At 47.6% G+C, this 18,534-nt stretch overlaps 1 protein-coding gene across 1 annotated transcript in view; it reads right to left on the minus strand.

Annotated features, from left to right (window-relative positions):
- Positions 1-214: 214 nt before the first annotated feature.
- The window catches only part of tmem114 (transmembrane protein 114), a 57,956-nt gene continuing 39,636 nt past the window's right edge, over positions 215-18,534 (minus strand). The window contains exons 3-5 of the mRNA XM_090194484.1: positions 8,742-8,879; positions 4,475-5,434; positions 215-4,394 (exon numbers count right to left, since the gene is read on the minus strand). Of these exons, the coding sequence (XP_090050610.1) occupies positions 5,202-5,434; positions 8,742-8,879 (371 nt within the window). The 3' untranslated portion in view covers positions 215-4,394; positions 4,475-5,201. The remainder of the gene's footprint in view (positions 4,395-4,474; positions 5,435-8,741; positions 8,880-18,534) is intronic.

The raw sequence follows: 18,534 nt of genomic DNA on the forward strand, positions 1-18,534 counted from the left end.
ACTCTAAATCTATCTCTTTTTAAGAACATGCTGAAAATAGCAGGAGTTCATCTGATCATGATCTCTCTCTCTCTCTCTCTCTCTCTCTCTGTCTCTCTGTCTCTCTGTCTCTCTCTCTCTCTCTCTCTCTCTCTCTCTCTCTCTCTCTCTCTCTCTCTCTCTCTCTCTCTCTCTCTCTCTCTCTCTCTCTCTCTCTCTCTCTCTGAACATTAGGTTTTTATTAACTCAACTTTATTTGAAGAATAGTTTTTTTTACACATCTGACATTTTCAAACACAACCGTCAAAGCTGAATAACAACCGTTCGTTAGTTACAACAGAATGAAGTCATTTCACCAACCCCTTCATTAGTTACAACAGAATGAAGTCATTTCACCAACCCCTTCATTAGTTACAACAGAATGAAGTCATTTCACCAACCCGTTCATTAGTTACACTAGAATGAAGTCATTTCACCAACCCCTTCATTAATTACAACAGAATGAAGTCATTTCACCAACCCGTTCGTTAGTTACAACAGAATGAAGTCATTTCACCAACCCGTTCATTATTTACAACAGAATGAAGTCATTTCACCAACCCCTTCATTAGTTACAACAGAATGAAGTCATTTCACCAACCCCTTCATTAGTTACAACAGAATGAAGTCATTTCACCAACCCGTTCATTAGTTACAACAGAATGAAGTCATTTCACCAACCCGTTCGTTAGTTACAACAGAATGAAGTCATTTCACCAACCCGTTCGTTAGTTACAACAGAATGAAGTCATTTCACCAACCCCTTCATTAGTTAATATAGAATGAAGTCATTTCACCAACCCCTTCATTAGTTAAAACAGAATGAAGTCATTTCACCAACCCCTTCATTAGTTACAACAGAATGAAGTCATTTCACCAACCCGTTCGTTAGTTACAACAGAATGAAGTCATTTCACCAACCCGTTCGTTAGTTACAACAGAATGAAGTCATTTCACCAACCCGTTCATTAGTTACAACAGAATGAAGTCATTTCACCAACCCGTTCGTTAGTTACACTAGAATGAAGTCATTTCACCAACCCGTTCATTAGTTACACTAGAATGAAGTCATTTCACCAACCCGTTCATTAGTTACAACAGAATGAAGTCATTTCACCAACCCGTTCGTTAGTTACACTAGAATGAAGTCATTTCACCAACCCGTTCGTTAGTTACACTAGAATGAAGTCATTTCACCAACCCGTTCATTAGTTACACTAGAATGAAGTCATTTCACCAACCCCTTCATTAGTTACAACAGAATGAAGTCATTTCACCAACCCGTTCATTAGTTACAACAGAATGAAGTCATTTCACCAACCCGTTCATTATTTAAAACAGAATTATAACATTCCTGTGTGACATACTGAGTCCATACTGAGTCCATACTGTCTAGTCCAGCTAGTCTGATTTCTAACAGTGACCCATAGTACAGTATTGTAGCAAACCACTGCTAACCACCACTCCAATAAGGGCTACCTCTTTTAGGGAGTGGGGTAACACACCTAGGTTTACAGACTCTAACATATATATACATATATTCAGTATCTAAGGACTGACAACATGTGGTGGAAAATACATCATACTGGCTATACAACTGATTATATATATCTGTACATTGAAAGTTACAAATGTTGAAAATATTGCTGACATGCAAAACATTTTTGGGACGATATCCACAATGGACCAATGAAACACCAAAAGACTCAACAGCAAGGAAGAGGTCGGGGGAAAGGAGTGTATGAATCAGAAGAGGACGTTCTTCATTGTCTGGATGTTCTGTCTGAATGTGTGTATTGTGTCAGTGTTCTGTCTGAATGTGTGTATTGTGTCAGTGTTCTGGCTGAATGTGTGTATTGTGTCAGTGTTCTGTCTGAATGTGTGTATTGTATCAGTGTTCTGTCTGAATGTGTGTATTGTATCAGTGTTCTGTCTGAATGTGTGTATTGTGTCAGTGTTCTGGCTGAATGTGTGTATTGTGTCAGTGTTCTGTCTGAATTTAAAGTACCTTTCTAAAAAATCAAGAAAACTTTACAGCAAAAACAGACCCAGGAAAATATAGGATAAAAAAAGACAATCAAAATAATATAATATTTGAAGCTAATTACCTTAAAAGGAATATTTCACCCAAAACCTTGTGTTTTTTTTTGCATTTTGCATCATATGATGCTGTGTTTTGCTGGGCTACGCGGAGGAGAAAGCCAGACTGAGGAGAGAGCCAGACTGAGGAGAAAGCCAGACTGAGGAGAAAGCCAGACTGAGGAAAAAGCCAGACTGAGGAGAAAGCCAGACTGAGGAGAGAGCCAGACTGAGGAGAAAGCCAGACTGAGGAGAAAGCCAGACTGAGGAGAAAGCCAGACTGAGGAGAGAGCCAGACTGAGGAGAAAGCCAGACTGAGGAGAGAGCCAGACTGAGGAGAAAGCCAGACTGAGGAGAAAGCCAGACTGAGGAGGCGAGGTGTAGGCGAGGTGTAGTTTCTTGTAGGGGAGGTGTAGTTTCTTGTAGGTGAGGTGTAGTTTATTGTAGGGGAGGTGTAGTTTCTTGTAGGGGAGGTGTAGTTTATTGTAGGTGAGGTGTAGTTTATTGTAGGTGAGGTGTAGTTTATTGTAGGTGAGGTGTAGTTTATTGTAGGGGAGGTGTAGTTTCTTGTAGGTGAGGTGTAGTTTATTGTAGGTGAGGTGTAGTTTATTGTAGGTGAGGTGTAGTTTATTGTAGGCGAGGTGTAGTTTCTTGTAGGTGAGGTGTAGTTTGACTGGGAGCCAGTTAAGGCGGTGCAGGGAAGGGTGTTTCCTTCCTGGCCACATCAAGACATCTCTCCTCCATACAAGTACACTTAAAGGGGAAATCTGCAGTTCAAACATCAATGTGTTCACACCACCACTAAAAGTGTCTAGAAGATGGATGTAGCAATCACAGATTGTCCCCCTTTAACTGTGTGATCTTTTCCCGGTTACATGAACACTCCTTCCCTCCAGGTACACCTTGTGTCTTAACCAATCAAATGGATATGTCAAGACAAGAGCGAGGACCGAGTTGAATTGCATCAAGGATGCAGGTCGACGTTTATTGTCATGAGTCTTGTCCTGGAGGCAGAACGGAGTGATTTTTCCCATAGATAGGCCAGCTGCAAAGTCAAAATTGTAAAAATTCAAGAAAACATGTTTTTCTCCCTCCATCCTCCTGCTTCTCTCGCTCCCTCTTTCATCCTCCCTCTCTCTCCTCCTCCCTCTCTCTCCTCCTCCCTCTCTTTCCTCCTCCCTCTCTCTCCTCCTCCCTCTCTTTCCTCTTCCCTCTCTCTCCTCCTCCCTCTCTTTCCTCTTCCCTCTCTCTCCTCCTCCCGCTCTCTCCTCCTCCCTCTCTCTCCCCCTCTCTCTCCTCCTCCCGCTCTCTCCTCCCTCTCTTTCCTCTTCCCTCTCTCTCCTCCTCCCTCTCTTTCCTCTTCCCTCTCTCTCCTCCTCCCGCTCTCTCCTCCCTCTCTTTCTTTCCTCTTCCCCCTCTCTCTCCTCCTCCCTCTCTTTCCTCCTCCCTCTCTTTCCTCCTCCCTCTCTTTCCTCCTCCCTCTCTCTCCTCCTCTCTCTCCCCCTCCCTCCATGTCTCATAATTTCAGTTCCTGTCTCTGTGTAGTGATGGTTCTGCAGGCCAGCAGGAAGTCTCCTCTCTCTCTCTCCTCCTCCTGCTTCTCTCGCTCCCTCGCTCTCCTCCTCCCTCTCTTTCCTCCTCCCTCTCTCTCCTCCTACTGCTTCTCTTACTCCCTCTCTCCCCCTGCCTCTCTCTCCCTCTCTCTCTCTCCTCCTCCCTCTCTCTCCTCCTCCCTCCCTCTCTTTCCTCCCTCTCTCTCCTCCTCCCTCCCTCTCTTTCCTCGTCCCTCTCTCTCCTCCTCCCTCCCTCTTCTCCCTCTCTTTCCTCCTCCCTCTCTCTCCTCCTCCTGCTTCTCTCGCTCCCTCTCTCTCCCCCTCTCGCCATATCTCATAATTTCAGTTCCTGTCTCTGTGTAGTGATGGTTCTGCAGGCCAGCAGGAATCCTCCTCCCTCTCTCTCCTCCTCCTGCTTCTCTCGTTCCCTCTCTCTCCCCCTCCCTCCATGTCGCATAAGTTCAGTTCCTGTCTCTGTGTAGTGATGGTTCTGCAGGCCAGCAGGAATCCTCCTCCCTCTCTCTCCTCCTCCTGCTTCTCTCGCTCCCTCTCTCTCCCCCTCCCTCCATGTCGCATAAGTTTAGTTCCTGTCTCTGTGTAGTGATGGTTCTGCAGGCCAGCAGGAAGCCTCCTCCCTCTCTCTCCTCCTCTCTCTCCCCCTCCCTCCATGTCTCATAATTTCAGTTCCTGTCTCTGTGTAGTGATGGTTCTGCAGGCCAGCAGGAAGCCTCCTCCCTCTCTCTCCTCCTCCCTCCCTCTCTTTCCTCCTCTCTCTCCTCCTCCCTCCCTCTCCTCCTCCCTCTCTTTCCTCCTCCCTCTCTCACCTCCTCCTGCTTCTCTCGCTCCCTCTCTCTCCCCCTCCCTCCATGTCGCATAAGTTCAGTTCCTGTCTCTGTGTAGTGATGGTTCTGCAGACCAGCAGGAAGCCTCCTCCCTCTCTCTCCTCCTCTCTCTCCCCCTCCCTCCATGTCTCATAATTTCAGTTCCTGTCTCTGTGTAGTGATGGTTCTGCAGGCCAGCAGGAAGCCTCCTCCCTCTCTCTCCTCCTCCCTCTCTCTCCTCCTCTCTCTCCCCCTCCCTCCATGTCTCATAATTTCAGTTCCTGTCTCTGTGTAGTGATGGTTCTGCAGGCCAGCAGGAAGCCTCCTCCCTCTCTCTCCTCCTCCCTCTCTCTCCTCCTCCCTCTCTCTCCTCCTCTCTCTCCCCCTCCCTCCATGTCTCATAAGTTCAGTTCCTGTCTCTGTGTAGTGATGGTTCTGCAGGCCAGCAGGAAGCCTCCTCCCTCTCTCTCCTCCTCCCTCTCTCTCCTCCTCTCTCTCCGCCTCCCTCCATGTCTCATAAGTTCAGTTCCTGTCTCTGTGTAGTGATGGTTCTGCAGGCCAGCAGGAAGCCTCCTCCCTCTCTCTCCTCCTCCCTCTCTCTCCTCCTCTCTCTCCCCCTCCCTCCATGTCTCATAATTTCAGTTCCTGTCTCTGTGTAGTGATGGTTCTGCAGGCCAGCAGGAAGCCTCCTCCCTCTCTCTCATCCTCTCTCTCCCCCTCCCTCCATGTCTCATAATTTCAGTTCCTGTCTCTGTGTAGTGATGGTTCTGCAGGCCAGCAGGAAGCCAGCGGAGGTGAATAGCTGTGTTCCACTAGAGATCCAGGACAGGACCAGAGACCAGCCAAACAGGATCTGGACCCCCTCCATATTGACCCCCATCTGCTCAGCCAGACACAGAGCCTCCTGGAAGACTGCAGCAGAGTAGGCCATGTACACACTCACCCCTGTTAGTGAGGACAGAGCTGGAGGGAGGGAGGGAGGGAGGGAGGGAGGGAGGTGTGGAGAGAAATGGAGAAAAGGAGTGTGTTTACTGAAACAGTGTGTTTACTGATAAAATACCAAATGACAGGGACATACTGACCACTAGGGAGACACAGGGACATACTGACCACTAGGGAGACACAGGGACATACTGACCACTAGGGAGACACAGGGACATACTGACCACTAGGGAGCCACAGGGACAAACTGACCACTAGGGAGACACAGGGACATACTGACCACTAGGGAGACACAGGGACATCCTGACCACTAGGGAGACACATACTGACCACTAGGGAGACACAGGGACAAACTTACCACTAGGGAGACACAGGGACATACTGACCACTAGGGAGACACACACTGAGTGTAGAGGTGGCAGGTAGCCTAGTGGTTAGAGTGTTGGGAGTCAGGTAGTCTAGTGGTTAGAGTGTAGAGGAGGCAGGTAGCCTAGTGGTTAGAGTGTTGGGCGTCAGGTAGCCTAGTGGTTAGAGTGTAGAGGCGTCAGGTAGCCTAGTGGTTAGAGTGTAGAGGTGGCAGGTAGCCTAGTGGTTAGAGTGTAGAGGTGGCAGGTAGCCTAGTGGTTAGAGTGTAGAGGTGGCAGGGTAGCCTAGTGGTTAGAGTGTTGGGAGTCAGGTAGTCTAGTGGTTAGAGTGTAGAGGTGGCAGGGTAGCCTAGTGGTTAGAGTGTTGGGAGTCAGGTAGTCTAGTGGTTAGAGTGTAGAGGAGGCAGGTAGCCTAGGGGTTAGAGTGTTGGGCGTCAGGTAGCCTAGTGGTTAGAGTGTAGAGGCGTCAGGTAGCCTAGTGGTTAGAGTGTAGAGGTGGCAGGTAGCCTAGTGGTTAGAGTGTAGAGGTGGCAGGTAGCCTAGTGGTTAGAGTGTTGGGCGTCAGGTAGCCTAGTGGTTAGAGTGTTGGGCGTCAGGTAGCCTAGTGGTTAGAGTGTAGAGGCGTCAGGTAGCCTAGTGGTTAGAGTGTTGGGAGTCAGGTAGCCTAGTGGTTAGAGTGTAGAGGTGGCAGGTAGCCTAGTGGTTAGAGTGTAGAGGTGGCAGGTAGCCTAGTGGTTAGAGTGTTGGGCGTCAGGTAGCCTAGTGGTTAGAGTGTTGGGCGTCAGGTAGCCTAGTGGTTAGAGTGTAGAGGTGGCAGGTAGTCTAGTGGTTAGAGTGTAGAGGAGGCAGGTAGCCTAGTGGTTAGAGTGTTGGGCGTCAGGTAGCCTAGTGGTTAGAGTGTTGGGCGTCAGGTAGCCTAGTGGTTAGAGTGTTGGGCGTCAGGTAGCCTAGTGGTTAGAGTGTAGAGGTGGCAGGTAGCCTAGTGGTTAGAGTGTTGGGAGTCAGGTAGCCTAGTGGTTAGAGTGTAGAGGTGGCAGGTAGCCTAGTGGTTAGAGTGTAGAGGTGGCAGGTAGCCTAGTGGTTAGAGTGTTGGGCGTCAGGTAGCCTAGTGGTTAGAGTGTTGGGCGTCAGGTAGCCTAGTGGTTAGAGTGTAGAGGTGGCAGGTAGTCTAGTGGTTAGAGTGTAGAGGAGGCAGGTAGCCTAGTGGTTAGAGTGTTGGGCGTCAGGTAGCCTAGTGGTTAGAGTGTTGGGCGTCAGGTAGCCTAGTGGTTAGAGTGTTGGGCGTCAGGTAGCCTAGTGGTTAGAGTGTAGAGGTGGCAGGTAGCCTAGTGGTTAGAGTGTTGGGCCACTAACTGAAAGGTTGTTAGATCAAATCCCCGAGCTGACGAGGTAACAATCTGCCGTTAAATAAAGATACAATAAATACCTGTAGTCTAAGTCTTGTGAGATCCATAGATTAGGACCAAATCAATGCATTTTAATTGACTGTTGTCCTCATGTGAACTGTAACTCCGTTGTTGAAATGATTACATTTATATTTCTGTTCAGGGTACTTTGAATATAAATGAGAGTGGAAAGTGGTCGGTATATAAACTGTCGTGGTGGGGCTTGTATAGGGTGTAGGGTATAGGGTGTAGGGTATAGGGTATAGGGTGTAGGGTATAGGGTGTAGGGTGTAGGGTATAGGGTATAGGGTGTAGGGTATAGGGTGTAGGGTATAGGGTATAGGGCGTAGGGTATAGGGTATAGGGTATAGGGTGTAGGGTATAGGCTGTAGGTTATAGGGTGTAGGGTATAGGGTGTAGGGTATAGGGTATAGGGTGTAGGGTATAGGGTATAGGATGTAGGGTATAAGGTGTAGGGTATAAGGTTTAGGGTATAGGGTGTAGGGTATAGGGTATAGGGTATAGGATGTAGGGTATAAGGTGTAGGGTATAAGGTGTAGGGTATAGGGTATAGGGTGTAGGGTATAGGGTATAGGGTATAAGGTATAGGGTGTAGGGTGTAGGGTATAAGGTGTAGGGTATTGGGTGTAGGGTATAGGGTGTACGGTATAGGGTGTAGGGTATAGGGTATAGGGTGTAGGGTATAAGGTGTAGGGTATAGGGTGTAGGGTATAAGGTATATAGGGTATAAGGTATAGGGTATAGGGTATAAGGTGTAGGGTATAAGGTATAGGGTATAAGGTATAGGGTATAAGGTGTAGGGTATACGGCATAGGGTATAAGGTGTAGGGTATAGGGTGTAGGGTATAAGGTGTAGGGTATAAGGCATAGGGTATAAGGTGTAGGGTATAGGGTGTAGGGTATAGGGTATATAGGGTATAAAGTATCTTGTATAGGGTATAGGGCGTAGGGTATAAGGCATAGGGTATAGGGTGTAGGGTATAAGGCATAGGGTATAAGGTGTAGGGTATAGGGTGTAGGGTATAGGGTGTAGGGTATAGGGTATATAGGGTATAAAGTATCTTGTATAGGGTATAGGGCGTAGGGTATAAGGCATAGGGTATAGGGTGTAGGGTATAGGGTGTAGGGTATAAGGTGTAGGGTATAAGGCATAGGGTATAAGGTGTAGGGTATAGGGTGTAGGGTATAAGGTGTAGGGTATAAGGCATAGGGTATAAGGTGTAGGGTATAGGGTGTAGGGTATAGGGTATATAGGGTATAAAGTATCTTGTATAGGGTATAGGGCGTAGGGTATAAGGTAAAGGGTATAAAGTATATTATATAGGGTATTGGGTTCAGAGTGTAGGGTATAGGTTGTAGGGTATAAGGTATAGGGTATAAAGTATATTGTATAGGGTATAGGGTTCAGAGTGTAGGGTATAGGTTGTAGGGTATTAGGTATAGGGTATAAAGTATCTTGTATAAGGTAAAATGTATAAGGTATAGGGTGTAGAGTGTAGGGTATAGGGTATAAGATATCTTGTATAGGGTATAGGGTGTAGGGTATAAGGTGCTTACCTCCCAGTAGTAACAGTACACCAGTCATCAGCAGTAGTAGGTAAGCTCTGGCCAGCAGGCCGATGAACCCCATCAGTCCCCCGACAACCATGATGATCATGCTGAGAGGAAGCAACACCATGAATGTCCCGTGCATATCTGAGAGAGGGGGAGGGGAGGGAGAGAGCGAATACATAAATATGCTATAATGCACTCTCTTGAGAGAGAGAGAGAGAGAGAGAGAGAGAGCGTGAGAGAGAGAGTGAGAGAGAGAGGGAGAGAGAGAGCGTGAGAGAGAGAGTGAGAGAGAGGGAGAGAGCGTGAGAGAGAGAGAGAGCGTGAGAGAGGGAGCGTGAGAGAGGGAGAGAGAGAGAGGGAGAGAGAGAGAGAGAGAGAGAGAGAGAGAGAGAGAGAGAGAGAGAAGGAAGTGATTCCCGCACCTTCCATAACAAAGCCATTACCTACAGAGAGGTGAACCTGGAGAAGAGTCCCCGAAGCAAGCTGGTCATGGGGCTCTGTTCACAAACACAAACACACCCCACAGAGCCCCAGGACAACAATTGGACCCAACCAAATCATGAGAAAACAAAAAGATAATTACTTGACACATTGGAAAGAATTAACAAAAAAACTAAGCAAACTAGAATGCTATTTGGCCCTAAACAGAGAGTTGGAAAACAAACTCAATTTTGATAAACTCCCATATCTACTGGGTGAAATACCACAGTGTGACATCACAGCAGCAATATTTGTGACCTGTTGCCACAAGAAAAGGGCAACCAGTGAAGAACAAACACCACTGTTTATACAACCCATATTTATGTTTATTTATTATCCCTTTATACTTTAACCATTTGTACATCGTTACAACACTGTTATATATACATTATGACATTTATAATGTCTTTATTATTTTGGAACTTCTGTGAGTGTTTACTGCACATTTATATTATTTATTTCACTTTTGTTTATTGTCTACTTCACTTGCTTTGGCAATGTTAACATACGTTTCCCATGCCAATAAATCCCGTAATTCAATTCGAGAGAGCTGATCCTGGGGCTCTGTTCACAAACACGAACACACCCCACAGAGCCCCAGGACAGCAGCACAAATAGACCCAACCAAATCATGAGAAAACAAAAAGATAATTACTTGACAAATTGGAAAGAATTTACCAAAAAAACAGAGCAAACTAGAATGTTATTTGGCCCTACACAGAGAGTACACAGCGGCAGAATACCTGACCACTGTGACTGACCCAAAATGAAGGAAAGCTTTGACTATGTACAGACTCAGTGAGCATAGCCTTGCTATTGAGAAAGGCCGCCGTAGGCAGACATGGCTCGCAAGAGAAGACAGGCTATGTGCTCACTGCCCACAAAATGAGGTGGAAACTGAGCTGCACTTCCTAACCTCCTACCACATGTATGAAAACTTTAGAGAGACATTATTGAAGGGAGACTTGATGACACACAGGCTGAATAGAATCCTACATAGAAGGAAAGAATCTCCTCCTTCCTGTCTGTCTGTCTGTCTGTCTGTCTGTCTGTCTGTCTGTCTGTCTGTCTGTCTGTCTGTCTATCCCCATGGGGTTTACACACACACACACACACGCACGCACGCACGCACGCACGCACGCACGCACGCACGCACGCACGCACGCACGCACGCACGCACGCACGCACGCACGCACGCACGCACGCACGCACGCACGCACACACACACACACACACACACACACACACACACACACACACACACACACACACACACACACACACACACACACACACACACACACACACACACACACACACACACACACACACAAAGGTACAGCAGGGATGCTTATCTGTCCCAGTACCATGGGATCTAATCTCATCTAGAAACCTGGGCTTGTGTTGCTGTACAGGTGGTTATGTTTGTTTGATTAGATACTAATTAATTCTACAGTACCTGTTTGTGTTTATATAGAATGGTTCTGTAATGATCTTTCCTCAATCTCAAAGGTTCTACAAAGAACCTTTTTGAAGAATACTACAGGGTTAGCAACATCGGGTTGTTAATATTCCATAGGTGTTGTTATTGAGAGGGTGAACCAGGTGTACTGGAACAGCTGAGGGGCCCTGAAGTAGTGATGTTAAGGCTGAGGGGCCCTGAAGTAGTGATGTTACGGCTGAGGGGCCCTGAAGCAGTGATGTTACGGCTGAGGGACCCTGAAGTAGTGATGTTACGGCTGAGGGACCCTGAAGTAGTGATGTTACGGCTGAGGTGATGTTACGGCTGAGGGACCCTGAAGTGGTGATGTTACGGCTGAGGGACCCTGAAGTAGTGATGTTACGGCTGAGGTGATGTTACGGCTGAGGGGCCCTGAAGCAGTGATGTTACGGCTGAGGGACCCTGAAGTAGTGATGTTAAGGCTGAGGTGATGTTACGGCTGAGGGACCCTGAAGTGGTGATGTTACGGCTGAGGGACCCTGAAGTAGTGATGTTACGGCTGAGGGGCCCTGAAGTAGTGATGTTACGGCTGAGGGGCCCTGAAGTGGTGATGTTACGGCTGAGGTGATGTTAAGGCTGAGGGACCCTGAAGCAGTGATGTTACGGCTGAGGGACCCTGAAGCAGTGATGTTACGGCTGAGGGACCCTGAAGTAGTGATGTTAAGGCTGAGGTGATGTTACGGCTGAGGGACCCTGAAGTGGTGATGTTACGGCTGAGGGACCCTGAAGTAGTGATGTTACGGCTGAGGGACCCTGAAGCAGTGATGTTACGGCTGAGGGACCCTGAAGTAGTGATGTTACGGCTGAGGGACCCTGAAGTAGTGATGTTAAGGCTGAGGTGATGTTACGGCTGAGGGACCCTGAAGTGGTGATGTTACGGCTGAGGGGCCCTGAAGTAGTGATGTTACGGCTGAAGGACCCTGAAGTAGTGATGTTAAGGCTGAGGTGATGTTACGGCTGAGGTGATGTTACGGCTGAGGGGCCCTGAAGTAGTGATGTTACGGCTGAGGGACCCTGAAGTAGTGATGTTACGGCTGAGGGGCCCTGAAGTAGTGATGTTACGGCTGAGGGGCCCTGAAGTAGTGATGTTACGGCTGAGGGGCCCTGAAGTAGTGATGTTACGGCTGAGGGACCCTGAAGTAGTGATGTTACGGCTGAGGGGCCCTGAAGTGGTGATGTTACGGCTGAGGGACCCTGAAGTAGTGATGTTACGGCTGAGGGGCCCTGAAGTGGTGACGTTACGGCTGAGGGACCCTGAAGTGGTGACGTTACGGCTGAGGGGCCCTGAAGTGGTGACGTTACGGCTGAGGGGCCCTGAAGTAGTGATGTTACGGCTGAGGGGCCCTGAAGTGGTGACGTTACGGCTGAGGGGCCCTGAAGTAGTGATGTTACGGCTGAGGGGCCCTGAAGTGGTGATGTTACGGCTGAGGGACCCTGAAGTAGTGATGTTACGGCTGAGGGGCCCTGAAGTGGTGACGTTACGGCTGAGGGGCCCTGAAGTAGTGATGTTACGGCTGAGGGGCCCTGAAGTGGTGACGTTACGGCTGAGGGACCCTGAAGTAGTGACGTTACGGCTGAGGGTCCCTGAAGTAGTGATGTTACGGCTGAGGGACCCTGAAGCAGTGATGTTACGGCTGAGGTGATGTTACGGCTGAGGGACCCTGAAGTAGTGATGTTACGGCTGAGGGACCCTGAAGTAGTGATGTTACGGCTGAGGGACCCTGAAGTAGTGATGTTACGGCTGAGGGGCCCTGAAGCAGTGATGTTACGGCTGAGGGACCCTGAAGTGGTGACGTTACGGCTGAGGGGCCCTGAAGTAGTGATGTTACGGCTGAGGTGATGTTACGGCTGAGGGGCCCTGAAGCAGTGATGTTACGTGTTAAATACTGCAGTTCCCCGAGGCATGCGTTGAAATCTCCAAGCAGCTAACTTCAAAAGCAGTGTTCCGATGCGTGTATCACTTTATCACAATTACGTCGCCAGTGACGTCCGAAGCTTCGTTTGAGCACGTGCTTTTTCCAACCGTGTGTTGCAACAACAACAAAAAATGCGGAAATCGTTGATTTTGCGAGATCCCATTGATTTCCTACAGGTTCCGGTGCTTTCTTTGATGACGCTGCTTTCAAACATCGACCTTTTACTGGCTATCGTACTCATACACCTAGTTAGGGTTTTGCACATGTAACTACACCTGACTGGTAGCTTAGCAGGTAGAGCAGGTAACCGTGGAACATTCAAGAACGTTAGGGTGTGAGGTTTGAATCCCATTGAAGGCACACTATTTAGAAAATAGTTTTAAAATAGTTACGTGAAACTACACTGAACTGTTCAAATCATGTGTTGTATTTAGTATAAGCTTCTGTCTTAATAATCAGCCTAAATAATGTGTTGTATTTAGTATAAGCTTCTGTCTTAATAATCAGCCTAAAGAATGTGTTGTGTTTAGTATAAGCTTCTGTCTTAATAATCAGCCTAAATAATGTGTTGTATTTAGTATAAGCTTCTGTCTTAATAATCAGTCTAAATATTGTGTTGTATTTAGTATAAGCTTCTGTCTTAATAATCAGCCTAAATAATGTGTTGTATTTAGTATAGTATAAGCTTCTGTCTAAATAATGTGTTCTGTTTAGTATAAGCTTCTGTCTTAATAATCAGTCTAAATAATGTGTTGTATTTAGTATAAGCTTCTGTCTTAATAATCAGTCTAAATAATGTGTTGTGTTTAGTATAAGCTTCAGTCTTAATAATCAGCCTAAATAATGTGTTGTGTTTAGTATACGCTTCTGTCTTAATAATCAGCCTAAATAATGTGTTGTATTTAGTATAAGCTTCTGTCTTAATAATCAGCCTAAATAATGTGTTGTGTTTAGTATAAGCTTCTGTCTTAATAATCAGTCTAAATAATGTGTTGTGTTTAGTATAAGCTTCAGTCTTAATAATCAGCCTAAATAATGTGTTGTGTTTAGTATAAGCTTCAGTCTTAATAATCAGTCTAAATAATGTGTTGTGTTTAGTATAAGCTTCTGTCTTAATAATCAGCTTAAATAATGTGTATTGTATTTAGTATAAATTTCTGTCTTAATAATCAGCCTAAATAATGTGTTGTATTTAGCATAAGCTTTAGTCTAACAGTTTTGAACCATCGCTAGGACCCATTTCTCAACACTTAGATCATTTTTTCATAACTCTTTGCACAACAGCAGTCTATGTGGACTAAAACTGCGGATCATTTTTTCATTGTTTTTGGCACAAAATGCATTCAATGACTACATCTTTCAAATGTCGTGAATTATGTTTTTCACTCAGACACGACCACCACCCAAAACTCTATGTACCTACAGGCCAATTTGCACCTGTTGGCGTACTCTTTTCAAAACCGTTCCAAAACCCAACATAATAAGGCAGCAATTTGCAACGTTTCTACTTTAATGCCGTAGTGAAATATTTTCCAGATCTAAAAAATGAAATACTATCAAAACAATTAGACCAAACACATCTGACTCCCACTGTAGCTGAACACCTACCCAGGTGTTAGTCTTTCAATGCCATTACCGTCTATACAAAAGGGGACATCTTAGGAGTAATGATGTACTGTAATGTAAACATGGACCCAGCCAGAGATAGAGAAGTGGCTGACCGAGGAAGAAGAGTGGCTGGGAGAGGAAGAGGAGTACGCATACGTGGTGGAAGAAGACTGAGAGGAAGATCAAGAGCTGTAGTCTCAGATGAGATTAGAGCTACTATAATTGATCATGTAATAGATCATGGTCTATCAATGAGAGAGGCTGGTCTGAGAGTGCAGACAAATCTGCAACACTCAACAGTGGCATCTATTGTGAGACATTTCCGGCAAAACACCAGGTAAGATGTGCATTCTGCAAGAGGCATCTGACTGAACTGCACATTACAGAAGTAAATTGAGCAAAGCCTCCAAACCCACTTGTGTGTGATTGTTTTTGTATTTCTGCTGAGGACCCAACGGTTACCTCCCACAGGCAGGAGAGGTAGGACTTTCACTGCTCTGCAGGAAACTGCAATCGTTGATAAGGTCATCCGAAACAATGGCATAAAACTCACAGAGATTCAGGACAGAGTGTTTGGGCAGACAACATTACATTTAGAAATATTCACAACGTAACCAGAACAACTATTTCTAGAGTCCTGAAACAACATCAAGTCAGGATGAAGCAGGTGTCTCCTTTGAGAGGAACTCTGAAACGAGTCAAACAACTCAGGAACCAATATGTCCAGGTGAGATGACTATAAAATACAGAACTGGTTTTGAACAAAACCAAAACAGGGCAGAGGCACACGATGGCACGTTTTAAGGTATAATGTAAACTACCGTCATAGCCTAACTCTTATGTTGCCTTGTGGATTTATTTTAGAGAGTCATGGAGATTGAAGCCAGGCAATCACCCCACATATTCATCTTTGTGGACGAGGCTGGTTTCAACTTGTCCAGAACACGACGGTGAGGAAGGAATGTGATTGGGGGAAAAGAGCCACAGTGGATGTCCTGGGCCAGAGGGGTGACAACATCACAATGTGTGCAGCAATATCCTCTGATGGATGGCTGTTACACAAACCGCTAATTGGGCCGTACAACACCGAGCGTCTCATTTCATTCCTGGATGACCTCTATGGAAGGGTTGGGTCAGGTGAGGAAAGGGTCACAGTGAGGCGAAATCGGCCAACGTTAGTAATTGTATGAGACAATGTGGTATATCACCAGTCCCGTGAAGTCACAGGGCGGTATGCAGTCACAGAGCGGTATGCAGTCACAGGGCGGTATGCAGTCACAGGGTGGTATGAAGTCACAGAGCGGTATGCAGTCACAGAGCGGTATGCAGTCACAGGGCGGTATGCAGTCACAGAGCGGTATGCAGTCAGAGCGGTATGCAGTCACAGAGCGGTATGCAGTCACAGAGCGGTATGCAGTCACAGAGCTGTATGCAGTCACAGAGCGGTATGCAGTCACAGAGCGGTATGCAGTCACAGGGCGGTATGCAGTCACAGAGCGGTATGCAGTCACAGAGCGGTATGCAGTCCACCCTCCCCTTTCAGCCTACAGTCCACCCTGCCCTTTCAGCCCACAGTCCACCCTCGCCTTTCAGCCCACAGTCCACCCTCCCCTTTCAGCCTACAGTCCACCCTCCCCTTTCAGCCCACAGTCCACCCTCCCCTTTCAGCCCACAGTCCATCCTCCCCTTTCAGCCCACAGTCCACCCTCCCCTTTCAGCCCACAGTCCACCCTCCCCTTTCAGCCCACAGTCCACCCTCCCCTTTAACCCCACAGTCCACCCTCCCCTTAAAGCCCACAGTCCACCCTCCCCTTTCAGCCTACAGTCCACCCTCCCCTTTCAGCCCACAGTCCACCCTCCCCTTTCAGCCTACAGTCCACCCTCCCCTTTCAGCCCTCAGTCCCCCCTCCCCTTTCAGCCTACAGTCCACCCTCCCCTTTCAGCCTACAGTCCCCCCTCCCCTTTCAGCTGAGGGGCCCTGAAGTGGTGATGTTACGGCTGAGGGGCCCTGAAGTAATGACGTTATGGCTGAGGAACCCTGAAGTGGTGATGTTACGGCTGAGGGGCCCTGAAGTAGTGATGTTACAGCTGAGGGGCCCTGAAGTAGTGATGTTACGGCTGAGGTGATGTTACGGCTGAGGGGCCCTGAAGTGGTGATGTTACGGCTGAGAGGCCCTGAAGTAGTGACGTTACGGCTGAGGGGCCCTGAAGTAGTGATGTTACGGCTGAGGTGATGTTACGGCTGAGGGGCCCTGAAGTGGTGATGTTACGGCTGAGGGGCCCTGAAGTAGTGATGTTACGGCTGAGGGGCCCTGAAGCAGTGATGTTACGGCTGAGGTGATGTTGCGGCTGAGGGACCCTGAAGCAGTGATGTTACGGCTGAGGGGCCCTGAAGTAGTGATGTTACGGCTGAGGGACCCTGAAGCAGTGATGTTACGGCTGAGGGACCCTGAAGCAGTGATGTTACGGCTGAGGTGATGTTGCGGCTGAGGGACCCTGAAGCAGTGATGTTACGGCTGAGGGGCCCTGAAGTAGTGATGTTACGGCTGAGGGACCCTGAAGCAGTGATGTTACGGCTGAGGGGCCCTGAAGTAGTGATGTTACGGCTGAGGGACCCTGAAGTAGTGATGTTACGGCTGAGGGGCCCTGAAGTGGTGATGTTACGGCTGAAGGGCCCTGAAGTAGTGATGTTATGGCTGAGGGGCCCTGAAGTAGTGACGTTACGGCTGAGGGGCCCTGAAGTAGTGATGTTACGGCTGAGGTGATGTTACGGCTGAGGGGCCCTGAAGTAGTGATGTTACGGCTGAGGGACCCTGAAGCAGTGATGTTACGGCTGAGGGGCCCTAAAGTGGTGATGTTACGGCTGAGGGGCCCTAAAGTGGTGATGTTACGGCTGAGGGGCCCTGAAGTAGTTATGTTACGGCTGAGGGACCCTGAAGCAGTGATGTTACGGCTGAGGGGCCCTAAAGTGGTGATGTTACGGCTGAGGGGCCCTAAAGTGGTGATGTTACGGCTGAGGGACCCTGAAGTAGTGATGTTACGGCTGAGGGGCCCTGAAGTAGTGACGTTACGGCTGAGGGGCCCTGAAGCAGTGATGTTACGGCTGAGGGGCCCTGAAGTAGTGACGTTACGGCTGAGGGGCCCTGAAGCAGTGATGTTACGGCTGAGGGACCCTGAAGCAGTGATGTTACGGCTGAGGGGCCCTGAAGTAGTGATGTTACGGCTGAGGGACCCTGAAGTGGTGATGTTACGGCTGAGGGACCCTGAAGTAGTGATGTTACAGCTGAGGGACCCTGAAGAAGTGTTGTTACGGCTGAGGGGCCCTGAAGTAGTGATGTTACGGCTGAGGGACCCTGAAGCAGTGATGTTACAGCTGAGGGGCCCTGAAGTAGTGATGTTACAGCTGAGGGGCCCTGAAGTAGTGATGTTACGGCTGAGGTGATGTTACGGCTGAGGGGCCCTGAAGTAGTGATGTTACGGCTGAGGGGCCCTAAAGTGGTGATGTTACGGCTGAGGGGCCCTGAAGTAGTGATGTTACGGCTGAGGGGCCCTGAAGCAGTGATGTTACGGCTGAGGGGCCCTAAAGTGGTGATGTTACGGCTGAGGGGCCCTGAAGCAGTGATGTTACGTGTTAAATACTGCAGTTCCCCGAGGCATGCGTTGAAATCTCCAAGCAGCGAACTTCAAAAGCAGTGTTCCGAAGCGTGTGTCACTTTATCACAATTACGTCGCCAGTGACGTCCGAAGCTTCGTTTGAGCACGTGCTTTTTCAAACCGTGTGTTGCAACAGCAACAAAAAATGCGGAAATCGTTGATTTTGCGAGATCCCATTGATTTCCTACAGGTTCCGGTGCTTTCTTTGATGACGCTGCTTTCAAACATCGACCTTTTATTGGTTATCGTACTTATACACCTAGTTAGGGTTTTGCACATGTAACTACACCTGACTGGTAGCTGAGCAGGTAGAGCAGGTAACCGTGGAACATTCAAGAACGTTCGGGTGTGAGGTTGAATCCCATTGAAGGGACACTATTTAGAAAATAGTTTTAAAATAGTTACGTGAAACTACACTGAACTGTTCAAATCATGTGTTGTATTTAGTATAAGCTTCTGTCTTAATAATCAGCCTAAATAATGTGTTGTGTTTAGTATAAGCTTCAGTCTAAATCAGCCTGAATAATGTGTTGTATTTAGTATAAGCTTCAGTCTAAATCAGCCTGAATAATGTGTTGTATTTAGTATAAGCTTCAGTCTAAATCAGCCTGAATAATGTGTTGTATTTAGTATAGTA

This window comes from Oncorhynchus mykiss, chromosome 13, assembly GCF_057628025.1.
Source record: "Oncorhynchus mykiss isolate SJ-2025 chromosome 13, ASM5762802v1, whole genome shotgun sequence".
NCBI lineage: Eukaryota > Metazoa > Chordata > Actinopteri > Salmoniformes > Salmonidae > Oncorhynchus > Oncorhynchus mykiss.